Consider the following 13,516-nt stretch of genomic DNA (forward strand, 5'->3'; position numbering starts at 1 on the left):
CTGTATGCTGAGGAAGTTTATTTATGAAGGTTCCCTTGGTGTACAAAAGTCATAAGTAACAGAAAAACAGACTATTAGAAACACCACACAACCTCCCTGTATAGCTGTAGATTTCTGGTCCAATCTTGTTTGTTTGTGTAAGTTACTGTTACTGCAGCTGAGATAGCTGGAAGAAATTTTCAGATGGTATCATGCTAGTATAGATCCTCATCGCTCTGAGCTTCAATGTGTGTTTATACTAAGTTCCTTTTCCTATCTTGACAGGTCCCCATAACTACTGTGAGATGATGTGTACTTCTCCCAATCTTCTCAGAATTGCATCAGTCTGAGGGATGGCAAAAGGTGGTTAATAGAATCTTTAGTAGTGCCCAGAGTGTAATCCAACTATGATCAAAGAAACATTTACTGTTGTTTTCTCACAGTAATCCAGAAATTAACATAATTTTCTACCACATCAAGGAGCACTGAGGGAGTCAAGTTCATTTCCAAATATTGGAGGACTGACTATTACCATCTTGCCTTCTACTTCTTCTACCTATTTTGGATCATGCTCAGACTCTAGAGTACCTGCTGTCTTCTATGCTTTCAGTTTTGGAATGGTCAATAAGAGATCCACTGTGTGTTATAGAGTCCAAAGTCCTTCCTGCCTCTATCTGATTACTAGAATTTTGTTGGACTCTACCATTGCTCTGTCCAAAAGACATTCAAAATAGTTTGCCTTCTAAGACCTTAGTTTCCAAGAAACAGGATTTAGTTTGGCTTAAAAGATTTATATTTATATCAAGAAACATTGGATGAAGTAGAGTCATTGCAAATCTGGATAAAGTTTATTCTCTATTTCTTTTTTAGGACAGGTAGTGTATATTTAATTGTATTAGTTTTATTACTTTTAAAATTGAGATAGAAGACTCAAAGCTTCAAGCTGTTTTTTTTAATTTCAGATTTTAGTCTTTATATTAAGAATGTTATGACAGATTTTAAATTTCAATAGTTTGATATGTTTTAGCCGTCCATTATTGTAAATGTTGAGTACAGTTGCTCACTTTAAAAGGCTAAAACAAGCCCTTTCAGATTAAGTGCAGGTTAGAAAAAACAAGACAAAACAAAGAACAGCTTGGTGCATCTCAAACAAATAATAAGACTCAAAGTTGCTACAACCAAGCCCTTTCAAGTCTATTTACTATTCAGGAACTCATCTTCCTGAGCAGGTGGGATAGCCCATAAGCCCATCCGGCTGCTCATGGCACAGCTCCTTCTCCCAAGCCACCCATCTCTCCACTAAGGGAACAGCCTTCATGGTTGCTGTAATTCAATCCAGCTGTAATCCAATCCACTTTCTGCTTTTTAATGTATGCATTAATCCCTTCTTTACTTCTCAGGTATGCAGGATTGATAAACCCATTCATGTTCAGAATATTTCTGATTATACAGTACATGAATGAAAAGTGTCTGTGTATACTCAGGTTTCAGAGTAGCAGCCATGTTAGTCTGTATTCACAAAAAGAAAAGATGTACTTGTGGCACCTTAGAGACTAACAAATTTATTTGAGCATAAGCTTTCATGAGCTAAAGCTCACTTCATCGGATGCATTCAGTGGAAACATTCAGTGGGTGCATTCCACTGAATGCATCCGATGAAGTGAGCTGTAGCTCACGAAAGCTTATGCTCAAATAAATTTGTTAGTCTCTAAGGTGCCACAAGTACTCCTTTTCTTTTTGTGTATACTAAAGTACTCCTTTTCTTTTTGTGATTTGTGCTGCAGTCATGTTTATCCAGTTACCATATTATTAGCTATAGTTTTTCCAGTTTGCATTTGGCTGAATTCTTGCTACAGAGCACTCATATAATAATTCATGTTTTGGGTTAATCAAAGAATGATATAATATAATCTGAAGAAAACTCACAGACTGTAAATATTTTTACAGCATATTGTCTTGACTCATAATTAGGGCTGTCGATTAATCGCAGTTAACTCACACAATTAAAAAAAATTAATTGCGATTTAAAAAATTAATCACGATTAATCACAGTTTTAATCACATTGTTAAACAATAGAATACCAATTGAAATTTATTAATTATTTTTGGGTGTTTTTCCTACATTTTCAAATATATTGATTTCCGTTACAACATAGAATACAAAGTGTACAGTGCTAACTTTATATTAGCATTTTGATTACAAATATTTTCACTGTAAAAATGATAAACAAAAGAAACAGTAGTTTTCAATTCACCTCATACAAATATTTTAGTGCAATCTCTTTATCGTGAAAGTATATCTTACAAATGTAGATTTTTTTTGTTACATAACTGCATTCAAAAACAAAACACTGCAAAACTTTAGCGCCTACAAGTCCACTCCGTCCTACTTCTCATTCAGCCAATCACTGAGACAAACAAGTTTTTTTACATTTATGGAAGATAATGTTGCCATATTCTTATTTACAATGTCACCTGAAAGTGAGAACAGGTGTTAGCATGGCAGTTTTGTAGCCAGCATTGCAAGGCATTTACATGCCAGATATGCTAAACATTCATATGCCCTTTCATGCTTCGGCCACCATTCTAGAGGACATGCTTCCATACTGATGACGCTCATTAGAAAAATAATCTGTTAATTAAATTTCTGTCAAAATCTTCTAACGGCAGGTCTTCACTACCCGCCGGATCGGCAGGTAGTGATCCATCTATCGGGGATCGATTTATTGCATCTCATCTAGACATGATAAATCGATCCCTGAACGCACTCTCCATTGACTCCAGAACTCCAGCTCACGAGAGGCGGAAGCAGAGTCGACGGGGGAGCAACAGCGGTCAACCTGCCACCGTCCTCATGGCCAGGTAAGTCGACCTAAGATACGTCGACTTCAGTTACGCTATTCGCTTAGCTGAAGTTGTGTATCTTAGGTCGACCCCTCCGCACCCAGTGTTGACCAGGGCTAACCTTGTTTTGAGAACTATGAGAATAAAATGAACATACCAAAAATTCTACCAGGATTATACTTGAAACTCCCCATGATTCCACAAGATTTTTTCATTAAGAATTTTGTTTGGCTGATAGTACTTAAACCTGTTTTTAAGAACACTAGATTAATTTGCATGTTTCTTTTCTTGACTATTTCTCATTTGATTCCTCACAATTTTCTTTGCAGTATTTGCCACGGCACCTTACAATGTCCTAAACTGGCTGAATAAGTGAAAAATAATTGCAAAAAGAGATGAACACCAGAGCAACCATAATTTGTTTTTCATACAAAGTCCTTGTAATAAAAATAAAGAAACAAGAAAAGGAGAAAACAGAAAAAGTAGCAGCAGAGTTGTTCCTAAAAGTGGATCATTTTTCAAAGTTTTCTACAAGGCATCAGCAGCTCTTTAAGAAGAGCATGTGAAATTCAGAGCTCTATATTTTAGAAGAGACAGACATCTAGCGATTACTGCTAAATTAATGCCTTTATGTCAGAATAAAAACAGGAAATGAAGTCATTTGGCAGTTTTTCCCACCATTATTGATGTTTTCCTTCCTTTTTTGATCTCTTCAAGTTAATTGATGTTTCTGTTGCTTCTCGTTTAAGAAACCAAATACCCTTGAAATGTATCAATTGACAAGCTAATTAGATAAATTAATTTGTAACACCTGTGGGCATGAAAATTCTGAATTTGGATGTAATGAGAAACAAATCTTCTGAACAACAGAAAAGCCTTTAAAATCCCATAGCTTAATATCAGAGATACAGCAGGCGTAACAGTCATTAAGCCCCAGTACTCTCCTCAAATTTTTCTTTCATTTGTCCTGCATTCTAGTGATGTTGTCAATCCTGGCTATTAGGGACTGGGATCTTTCTGTGGTATTCTTGTGTATTTTTACCTGATGGTCTATTTAAGGGAGAGATTCAAATGCAAATACTTTTACTATAGAAAAGATCTCACTTATTGCTGATTGGCTTATTTGATCTTCCCAGCATAATATTGCTTCAACACCCCTTGCTAATAGAACAATTAATTACACTACATCAATAGTGTGGAAGCACACCTGTTAATGAGGAAATGCATGGGAATGACCTAACATATGTAGATCCAGACTAGAGTTTTTACCTTGAGTTAAATGATTATTAGTTTATTCATGGTAGCTAAACACATCTGTGAAGACTAAACTGAATGTACCCCAAACATTTGCTTTAGGCTACAAACATTTGTGGTTTATCCTGGAGATCAGCCTAGGGGAACTACAAATGTTTGTAGTATGGAATAAAATGACTGGGGAATGGTTAGATTAATCTTTACAAATAGATACATTGATGGTGTCCATCTAAGTCCAAATTAAACATGAACCCCCAAACCAAAAACCTGGATGTGAACATTCCCACTTAAGTGTCTGAAATCTGGATCCAAATCAGAATGCCCCAAGCATTCAGGAATGCAGATTAAAACCAACAAACAATAGGTCTGAAACAAACTTGAAGCTCTATCCGAGTTTAGACTCAGGCTTATCTCTATTCCAAATGTAATTTAACATGAAACGTAATGGCTGTAAAGCATAAAAACATACTCATCACTACAAATTAAGCAGATGTTAGAAATGCTCCCAACAGGCTTGCGTTCAATTTTCAACTTCAGATTTACATTAACAAAGACTACACTGACCCATAAAGCTGAATTAATCATAGTAGACGTTCTGACAAACTCTTTCTGCAAACTTGTATTTGACTTTGTAAGTGATTCTAACTAAAACACTTTCCAGCCCTAGTGAGGGAGTCCTTTGGAATACCATGAAGGTTCAACCTTCTTTTCTGGTAACTTGGTACTTCATTAATTAGACCAAAGAAACTGAAGATTCCAGGCCTCAAATCAAGTCCTATTACCAGAGAAAATGTGGCACAGGATTAGATTTCAGGTACCCAATCTCTGTTCTAAAACCGATAAGCATATTACTTCTGAGACAGTCTTACAGAAACCAGCAGAGGGTACTGTTCAACTCAGTTCCCAACACTTTCAAAGCTGACCAATACAGAAATAGCCGCAGTATTTTATTTTATTAGGCCTCCACTTGAAACTCCTCCTCCTCTTCCCATCAGTGGCTTTGATCATTCACGGTGGCCATTAACAAAAAACCAAGTTTGAAGAAAGAAAATAAGGAGGATAAAAATAGAACAAAACAACATTTCCCAAATCCTCCTCTTTACCTTGGCATTGTAGACTGCTATATTAGCAGGGAGCTGGGAAAACTGCTTCAACTCAAACACATCTCGCACTGCCCAGTTACTCATCTGATTCTCAGCCTTGCTTGATCCAACCACATTCTGGTTTGAATGAATAAAAGCCACTTCTTGAACACCATCTAATACATGAGAAGAAAGGTATAATCAAACACTTTTGGCCATTCCAAAATACTTCCTGGATATATCAGCTCTATTATAGATATCTATTGCAATTTTAAAAGAAAAGTTAAAATAAAGTTAACGTGGAAATCCTACATTTTGTTAGGCTGTAACTTAGGCCCAGATTTTTAAAGGTATTTAGGCATTGTTGCACTCAGCGTTGCAATGGCTAACTGCTTTTGGAGCTTAAGTCTCATGGTCAAAAGGGATTTAGGAACCTAAATACCTTCAAAAATCTAGGGCTTTGTCCTTAAATCCTTCAGTTGTGCTAATATCCATTTAAATGCTGCAACCATTTTAGTAAATTCCCTTTTGCATACCGAGAAATGGCAAACTTTGCTCCAAGGCACCCCAAGTTTTTAAAAGATGAATGCAATAATAATGCTCACAGTTAAGGACTAATTGCCCCAACTACTCCATATTATACATACTACCAGTACCACAGTACATATTTCAAATAATATTCAGTGATAAAATTACCAGTTACTGATAACAGGAAAAAAGTTAACATTATGGTGAGAACTCATTTACTCATTCCCAAATTAGAAAATGTAATTGTATCATACATTAATGCTTCTTTTTGTAGTGATTGCAAATGTTTAGCAAAAATAGAAACATATGTAAACAGTAGACTCTGCTTATTAGCAACCCCTGGATTGCCAACAAAAAATTGCCATTATCTGGCAGTTGCCGATAAGAAGAAGGGCACGTTTGTGGGGCTGCAGCCAGAGAGGGCAAGGAAGGTTAGCTCAGTAGTTTGAGCATTGGCCTGCTAAATCCAGGGTTGTGAGTTCAATCCTTGAGGGGGCAATTTAGGGATCTGGGGCAAAAATTGAGGACTGGTCCTGCTTTGAGCAGGGGGTTGGACTAGATGACCTCCTGAGGTCCCTTCCAACCCTGATATTCTATGATTATAAGGAAGTGTTGGGATGAGCTTTCTCTGGCTTTACCTCCCCAAACCTGCCCGGGGATAGGCAGCAACGGAGAGGGAGGCTGCAGCTTGGATGCTGGGGCTTTCCGAGGGGAGGGGAAGCTGCAGGTAGGGCAGCATCAGGAGAACAGGGGTAAAGAGCTGCATAGTACCTCTCCTTGTGGGCTGGACTGGGATGGGAGCAGCGGTGAGAGGTAACTTGCTGCTCCATGAGACCTCAGCACCCCCAACTGGAAAGCCTTGGCATCCAGGCTGCAGCCCCCAACTCCATACTGCTGCCCTGCCCACAGCCTCCCCTCCCAGCTTGCAGTGCCAGGACTCCAGCAGGGGTCCCCCATTGGGTAGAGCTGCAAGTGCAGGCAGGTTTGCAGGGCTGCAGCGAGGGAAGGCATCTCCCTGCATTTTCTTCCAATGCTGCAGCAGTACAAACCTGCCTGCCTACAGCTGAAGTCTTTATTTAAAAAAAAACTCAATAAAGCATCATGCCGTTGCCAATCCTGTTAACAATCTGAATCCCATAAACATTAGTGTCAATGGCATGGGATTCATTCCGAGCAAAATGTTGTTATTAATCGGAAATTGTTAATATCCAGGTTGCTATTAAGCAGCATCTACTGTATTGCAGAGTGGCCCATAAAATCAGAAGAGACAAGGATAAAAATAATCAGTGAAATCAAGAAGGCCTATAAAAAGGGAAGGACAATACTAAAGATCTCTTAATAAAGCAGATATAAACAAGGACAGAGTGACACCTTTAATATATCTGCAAAAAATTTCTCCATATTAAATTTGTACCACTACATTGTGCTGAACAAAAACTCATAATAAATTTTACAATCACCTAAAAAATTGTCCATTGATCCCACATTTTCTTCTTGATTGACACATGCTCTCTTACTTATAGAGGTCTTGTGCACATGAGAGTGACTAGGTGTCGAAACTGTAACTGAGGCACCTCTAACATGACAGGGTGATTTGGGGTCAAACTGAATTCTGCATCTCTGTTTTTTGTGCCTGTGGTTTTGCTTACTTAAGTGAATTTTCTTGACTGGTAAACCATCTTCAGAGGATGAAAATTCACATATATTCTGTGAATCGGTTTCCTTTTCTCCATTGTTTGGCTTGTTTGCCTGCAGCACAGTTCTGGAAGAATTACAGAACTTCTTATTTCGATCACATTTTTGTTTCAACCTAAGAGCAGTGAAGGCTTTCTGGTTTCTTGATTTGGACCATAGGGGTATTTCTAGATCATCAGACTCATCACTTATGTCACTAGTGCCTCTCACATATGTTGTGGACTTCTGGGCATTTTTCCAAGACTTTGTTTTGGTGAAGACTGACCCAGTATTATGGAACAGAGATTGTTTACAGGCCAAAGTGTCTCCCTTAGGTGTACGTTCAGTGGTCTTTTCTGTATCTGACCCTTCCAATTTTTCTGATACAGCCTTGTCTCTTTTAACATTTTTAGTAGGAGCAGTTTCTTGGTGAGTTGGAATTTGTGAAGGAAAGATGACATTGTCACTCTCTTCTGAGCTGCCTTCAGTCTCCATGACTACGCCAATTTCCTTTGAAATGCACTGATCTTTATTTTTATTTTCAATGTCCTTTTCTTCCTCAGATTCAGATGAAACAGGCCAATCTGGGGCTACAATCGCACAATGCATATCTTGTTTTTCACTTCTATTTGGTGACTCAGTGGTTCTCCGATGTCTGAAAATACTATTATGGCTTCTACTTTTCTCAAGACCAATGCACTTGACATCTACATTTGCTCTTTGGCCCACAGACCTGGCATCTGAGCTTTCATGATCAGATGCACCATTACTATCAATGACCTCAGTAGCTTTAGTTTCTCTCTCTAGCAGTTTAAGAAAACCACACTGCATTAAGGTAAGCTGTTTCTGTGAAACTAGCATGTCATTTGCACTGCAAAATCTACTTCTTTTTGTTCTTGAGCTTCCCACAAGTTCATCATCACTAAAGTCACTGTAAAAATCTAATTCCTCTTTCTCCAGTTGTTCCCTGGATTTGAGAGGGGCTTTATTGTCTTCACAACCTGGCTCTGCATGCTTAAAAAAAAAATAGAGAAAATCATTGTCACAGAAGTTAACATTACAACAAAACAAAAAAGCTATTTAAAACAGATATACATTTGGAACAACAACGTCTAACTTTGACTCTCTAATACAGATAATGGATTTTTACTAAATTATAAAACCCAATCTATACGAAAATAAGTACATATTCAATACACAGATATTAAGCAAGTATGCAATACAATATTTAACCAAATAATAGCACATGTATGATGATTAAAAAAACCCTGCAATATTAGTAAACTGTGTTAAATGTTTGGGACAATAACACATGCTATCCACTGTTTGCTTGTTTGGGAACAACCTGCATTTATCCAGTTAACATACCGTTACATTTACAGTTTGAACTCATTTTGGTGCAGCTTTCAAGTTGTTTAGGTTGAAAAGCAACTCAACAGTCCAAACCAAAACACTATATAATCACAGCATTTATAAGGAAAACACATAAAAGGGTGGCCAACCTTTTAGGATTTGAGGTCCAACTCTCCCATTTATAATAGTTTAAAGAACTGTGCGCACATAACCTTCTACTCTAGAATCGCTTACGGACTATTGTAGCCAAGCACAAAACTAAAGAAGTTCTGAAAACAGGAACAAGTCATTACGATGGCCTGTAGGGGGGTTTATTGAATCTGCAATTATATGGAGCAAGCAGCCCAAACCCCTTGCACTGGGGATCTGATCACTATACCAGTTACTAGGCTATAGAATACTGACTATAGTTAATAGTTAGGGGTCTGATTGGCCAAACTGCCCAACCAGTTGGAAAAGTCAGCAGACTGGCTCTTAAGCCCAGCAGCAGCGTCCAGGGGCTGTGCAAAGCATTTGCCCACAGCTGTGATAGCTCCTGTTTTAGCCCTGCTCCTGCCTTGGCCCCAGCCTTGTCTCTTTTCAGGTAACCCTGTCCTGACTTCAGTTATAATTACGATGCCAGTCTAACCACAGAGCACAACCAGTCTCTGACACAAACACACGAACCAACTATTTGGGCTTTGTGCAAAGGAGTGAATTTTACTTCAAATTCTCTGTTCAAAGCACAGTAGGGGGCATCTCCTCAGCTGGTGTGAACAAACACTGAAGTCACTGGGGCTAGGTTGACTTACATCAATTGAGGTTCTGGTCCAACAAATCATTTGTGAAATAAGTCATTCAGAATACAGTATTTCAAAAATAGCTCAGTGAGCAACTGTCCCTCTACATCAACAGTATCCATTAACAAAATATATACATGCACAGCAGTCTGATGGTATTTAAGAAATACTGTAGAGGCATTATGATGAGATATTACCACAGACTAAACATATTAACAGAAGTTTGCCTGATATTCATTATCTTCTTCAAAATTCTAATCGAAGGCAGCAAGAGACCATCATCCTGCAGCAATGTTCTCTCTTTCTGATATTATCCCTTACATACTGTATCTTTTAAAACTTTTTGTGCCTAGTTATTGTCAAAGATGTTTGCTCAACATACTAACTGGATCGAGAAGAAAAATAGCACCCACATTCCTTGATGTATGACATGCACAAAGACAACTCACCATTTCTAACCTGCATGATGATGGCTCCTCCTTTAGCCATGTAGTGGCTGTCATGACTCCTGCTTCCACTTGACCCTCCCTCTAAAAGAGAAAAGATGCAAGCCAGGAAAGCTTTATAATAAAAATTACCAACACAGTAAGGCAGCATGTGTGGTCTTCAAGGTAAGGTGGGCAGACAGGGCAAAGCTTAATTTTTCTATATTTATCTGGAAGTGCACATGTTCAAAAGTAAAATGGCCACTCATACTTAAGGCCCAAATAAACTGCCACACTTTAGTTGATGGAAAGACTCAATGGCAGTTAGATCAGGCCTTTAATAAGTAAGAAAACTGACATATTATACATGTTGAGTGGATCCTACACATATCCAAAATTTTACTATTTTAAACATTTTTTCAGAAAGACAGTATTTTCATTACTAAAGACTATTTAAAGCAAATACCAAGACATAATTGTTTTCCTCCTAGTAAAACAGACTTGAGCTGAAAGTATCCCAATGTGCAAAACAGGTATCTTTTCCAAAATATGGCTAGGCAGATTTTGTTTATAAACTTTCTAGAAACATTCATCTTTGGCTGAGACTGTGACTAAGAAGCTTTATCTCCAAAGTTCAATTACTAAGAATGATTGTGATGGGGTCATGGCTTTCACAGTTTAAAAGAGTTCTTAACACAATGGGCCAACTTCAGAGGCAATGCATCCCATATTATAAAATTAGACTCCTTTATCCACACGTAAGGGTAAAGAATTTTAAATCGGGGTCTCTTACTCATCAAGAAGCCAAAGCAGGTATATGTGTGAAAGTGCATAGTGGCTTACTTTACCTTACATAGTCTTCTTACATCTTAATATGAAAGATTTTAGTTTTTTGCTACACTAACTCTTTAGTCCATAGCATGTGATTTATATCAGCTTAGTTCCTAACCTCCTTCTCAGACTCCACAAACCAGATTGAGGAGTACTATATAAGGGGTGGAGGTGTCGGATATGAGACAGAAAAATAGTTTCAGGGAATCTTATTTGGTAAAACATACATACTGGGGACATAAAGAGGTGCATGTTATGCATCCTTTACCTCACTCTACACCACCCTCTGAATCTGGCTCAATACACTGTTTGAGAACAACCAAAAGACAGGGATTTTAGAATGGAATGCCCCACTCAACCTTTTCAATGCTGCATTTTTTAAAAAAATGTATGCATATGATACATAAATGCAATAATTCTATTATATGAAAAATGTCTATCCACCCCAACTAATAACCATTAAACAGAAGGTTAGCAAGATCAGAACACTTTCTTCACAGTAAAAAAGTATTTTAAATTTGATTTAAAGGACAAATACTGTATCTGATAAATAAAATACATCTGTGAACACAGATGAATAAATGCAGAAGTATCCCAAAATCTTGTGGTATTTTTATTAGGAACAGAAATGAATTTCATTGAGCTCTTGGCAAGTTTTAATAAGACTACATTTCCATATTTTTGTTTATTTTAGAGGAATTATTTTGGTGTGCCTGAAAGTGAGAAACTAACAGCCCTACATTAAGGCACAGTGTAGGCATTTGCTGTTTCAACTTTCACCATACAGCTTTGCATGGCACCACATTCATATTTATGGTAAAATGCTTCAAGAGGAAAAAATATGTAAAGCAAATATCCAAAAGTCAGAAGGAAAGCTTCATACCTCCAGGATGTCTTTTGTAAGGCAGGACTCCTGGGTTCGAAGCTTGAAGAGGTTATGGATCCCAAAAAGCTCTCCTTGATGTTCCTTTGATCCTTGCACTGCCTCAAAATATCGCTTGGCATTTTCACTTCCAACTACTGCACAGTGAAGTTGCTAAAACAGAATAATGCAAGAGATTTCAGAAATGTTTGCTCCAATCATATCAGAATTTCCTGGCATTCACAATATATACGCAGCTTTAGTTAAAGCAGGGAGAAATTCCTAAGGAGGATATTTTGTTTTTATTTACCTGGAAGATGTTGCCATTGTGGTATAATATTAATCTGACTAGTTTTATTGAATAGGAAAGAAAAAAAATGTTCTAAGCCTCCTACTTCATTGTTCTATGCCTAACACTGGAAACTTGCTAACTTATTCTTGAGTATCAGTACTTCACTGCATGGTGACTGTTTACAAATAATTTATAACAAATATTTAAATTATTGTTATTCAGCCTTTAAAGTACACCAAGAGTGAAAAGGAATATGAATGATGATCTGGAAAAATTTAAATTCTGATCCACTCTGATTAAGTGGAATGTACGAATGACTAATAAGAACCACCACTGTGTTGGAAAAAGTTAAGTAAATAGTGCATCAGATAAAATTGAAATGTTCTTGAAATCAGGCAGGTTGAGCTATGCTTCAACTGACGTCAAGTGTTCAGTACAAATGTAGCAGACATCCTTTGCACAAAGAGCAGGAAGAAATGATGGCTTTACTCTACCTGTAAAATTTTTCTGTAGCTCTGTCCCTAGGATGCTGGTAGCCTTTGAGGGCTACTTAATGGTAATTCTAGGACTATGCAGCTGCTTTCAAGGGAGAAGTACCCCTCTGAAATAGTCATCAGTCACAAAGGCAAACTATAGCTGGATGGAGCCCTAACTTTGCTAGGTGCAATGTACATTTTTCCTCTAAAAATGTAGTAGCAATTATGATCATAGTTAAGGTTGCACCACAGATTTCAGATTAACTAGTTTATATTGTTTACTTAATTTTATATTTTTGTTCTACTTGTTTTATATTCTGAATCACTAATGGTTGCACATAGTTCCCCCCTCCCCCAACTGTTCCACTAATAAAAAACAATAAAAAATGCCAAAGTAATTTCATCTTTAGACGACACAACACAAAGCATTACAAACAGACTGCTTTTCAAAAGATCAATTACTTACACATATTAAAATATTGACTAAATACAGAGTAGATAACTCAATTTATATGTCTATTTGAGGATGCACTTGCACATATACAGAAAGCCACATATTCCGGTGCTGTCATGTTTCTGCATTCTCATTAATGGTCACAATAGATTTTTATTCTCTTCATCAACACTTGTTGAAAATCTCAGGAAAATTGTGTGCCCAATTAGGTGCTCCACTGTCAATGCAATTCAAATCTAGATGTAAAAACCAGCCTTGGATTTCCAATATTTTGTCAATAGACTAATTCTATGTAAAATATACTTAGCCAATTAGACAAAAAAATTTCGGCAAGTTCTAGATAATCAGGTCAAAATTTTGAGCAGGTTTCTATCAATGCAGACATAAGACTTGTAGGTTCCTAATTTCCACATGCAAAAGCCTACACATGGGCAGACAAATCAGGTAACTGCACATGCAATTCACAGTTATGTACCAGTTTACCTGTTCATACAGATACACAGGTGTTTGCAGACCAATGTGTCTGCTGATTTTAAGCGTGCATTAGTGGAGACCTAATGAAAATCTGAGCCTTAGATTTTCAAATTTTAACTGCCCATTCTTATAGTTAAGAGACAGATGATCAGTTATATGCATACAACTGTATGCATACATATAAGCTCAGCTACATTAATAGATACCTG

General features: G+C 37.3%; 1 protein-coding gene across 8 annotated transcripts in view; it reads right to left on the reverse strand.

Annotated features, from left to right (window-relative positions):
* The window catches only part of ERCC6L2 (ERCC excision repair 6 like 2), a 121,035-nt gene that overhangs the window by 34,936 nt on the left and 72,583 nt on the right, over positions 1–13,516 (reverse strand). For 7 of the 8 annotated variants that reach the window (XM_043514303.1, XM_043514301.1, XM_038401960.2 and 4 more), the window contains 4 exons: positions 11,633–11,785; positions 9,943–10,023; positions 7,148–8,375; positions 5,181–5,335 (listed from right to left, as the gene is read on the reverse strand). In XM_043514303.1, coding sequence (XP_043370238.1) covers positions 5,181–5,335; positions 7,148–8,375; positions 9,943–10,023; positions 11,633–11,785 — 1,617 coding nt within the window. Of the gene's footprint in view, positions 1–5,180; positions 5,336–7,147; positions 8,376–9,942; positions 10,024–11,626; positions 11,786–13,516 lie in introns of those variants that run through there. The other variant, XM_043514305.1, reaches the window with a different exon arrangement.

Source organism: Dermochelys coriacea, chromosome 5, assembly GCF_009764565.3.
Source record: "Dermochelys coriacea isolate rDerCor1 chromosome 5, rDerCor1.pri.v4, whole genome shotgun sequence".
Lineage (NCBI taxonomy): Eukaryota > Metazoa > Chordata > Testudines > Dermochelyidae > Dermochelys > Dermochelys coriacea.